General features: G+C 65.3%; 1 protein-coding gene across 1 annotated transcript in view; it reads right to left on the reverse strand.

Annotated features, from left to right (window-relative positions):
* Positions 1–6: 6 nt before the first annotated feature.
* LOC104123320 (pleckstrin homology domain-containing family A member 6-like) overlaps positions 7–666 on the reverse strand; it is a gene marked incomplete at both ends in the record, with an annotated part of 4,817 nt that continues 4,157 nt past the window's right edge. Inside the window, 2 exon segments of the mRNA XM_009635558.1 lie at positions 7–78; positions 219–352. Of these exon segments, the coding sequence (XP_009633853.1) occupies positions 7–78; positions 219–352 (206 nt within the window).

A 666-nucleotide genomic window follows, 5' to 3' on the forward strand; every position in this document is an offset into this window, starting at 1 on the left:
TCCTGCTCCTGCAGCTGGGTCTCAGGGTCCTGGGGGGCATCTACCTCCCCCTCGCCCAGGGGGATGACATTCTGCAGGCTGCACAGAGCACCCGGCATCAGCACCCATGCCTGGCCCCAGCGGGACGGAGCCGGCGGGGGGGGCCAGGGAAGGGGTGCAGGTGGGTGGCGGGGTGCACCCCGGGGTGGCCAGCATGGGCATGGGCACAGAAGCCTCACCTGGATTTGGCAATGAGGGTCTTGATCCTTTCCACCTTCTTCTGCTTCTCCTTCATCTCCTCGGGGCTGAGCGGCGTGTCAGGCTCCAGTTCGACGTACCGCTCGGGGATGATGACTTTGTCCGGCGTGGAGAGCTGGGGACAGTGGCAAGGGCTGAGCTGAGCGCCAGGGACCCATCCCCATTCCAGCACCCTCCTGCACCACTTGTCCCCAGCTCCCAGCACCGTCCTGGGCAAGAGCAGCCCCTGGCTAGGGCTACTAAAATGATCCAAGGGCTGGAGCCCCTCTGCTGTGAGGCCAGGCTGGGAGAGTTGGGGGTGTTCAGCCTGGAGAAGAGAAGGCTGCGGGCAGAGCTGAGTGCGGCCGGTCAGGGCTTCAAGGGGGCCCAGAGGAAAGGGGGGGACAAGCTTTTTAGTAGGGCCAGCTGGGACAGGACAAGGGGGGATGG

The sequence above is a fragment of the Egretta garzetta genome, unplaced genomic scaffold (assembly GCF_000687185.1).
Source record: "Egretta garzetta isolate BGI_Z169 unplaced genomic scaffold, ASM68718v1 scaffold2073, whole genome shotgun sequence".
In the NCBI taxonomy this organism is placed as follows: Eukaryota; Metazoa; Chordata; class Aves; order Pelecaniformes; family Ardeidae; genus Egretta; species Egretta garzetta.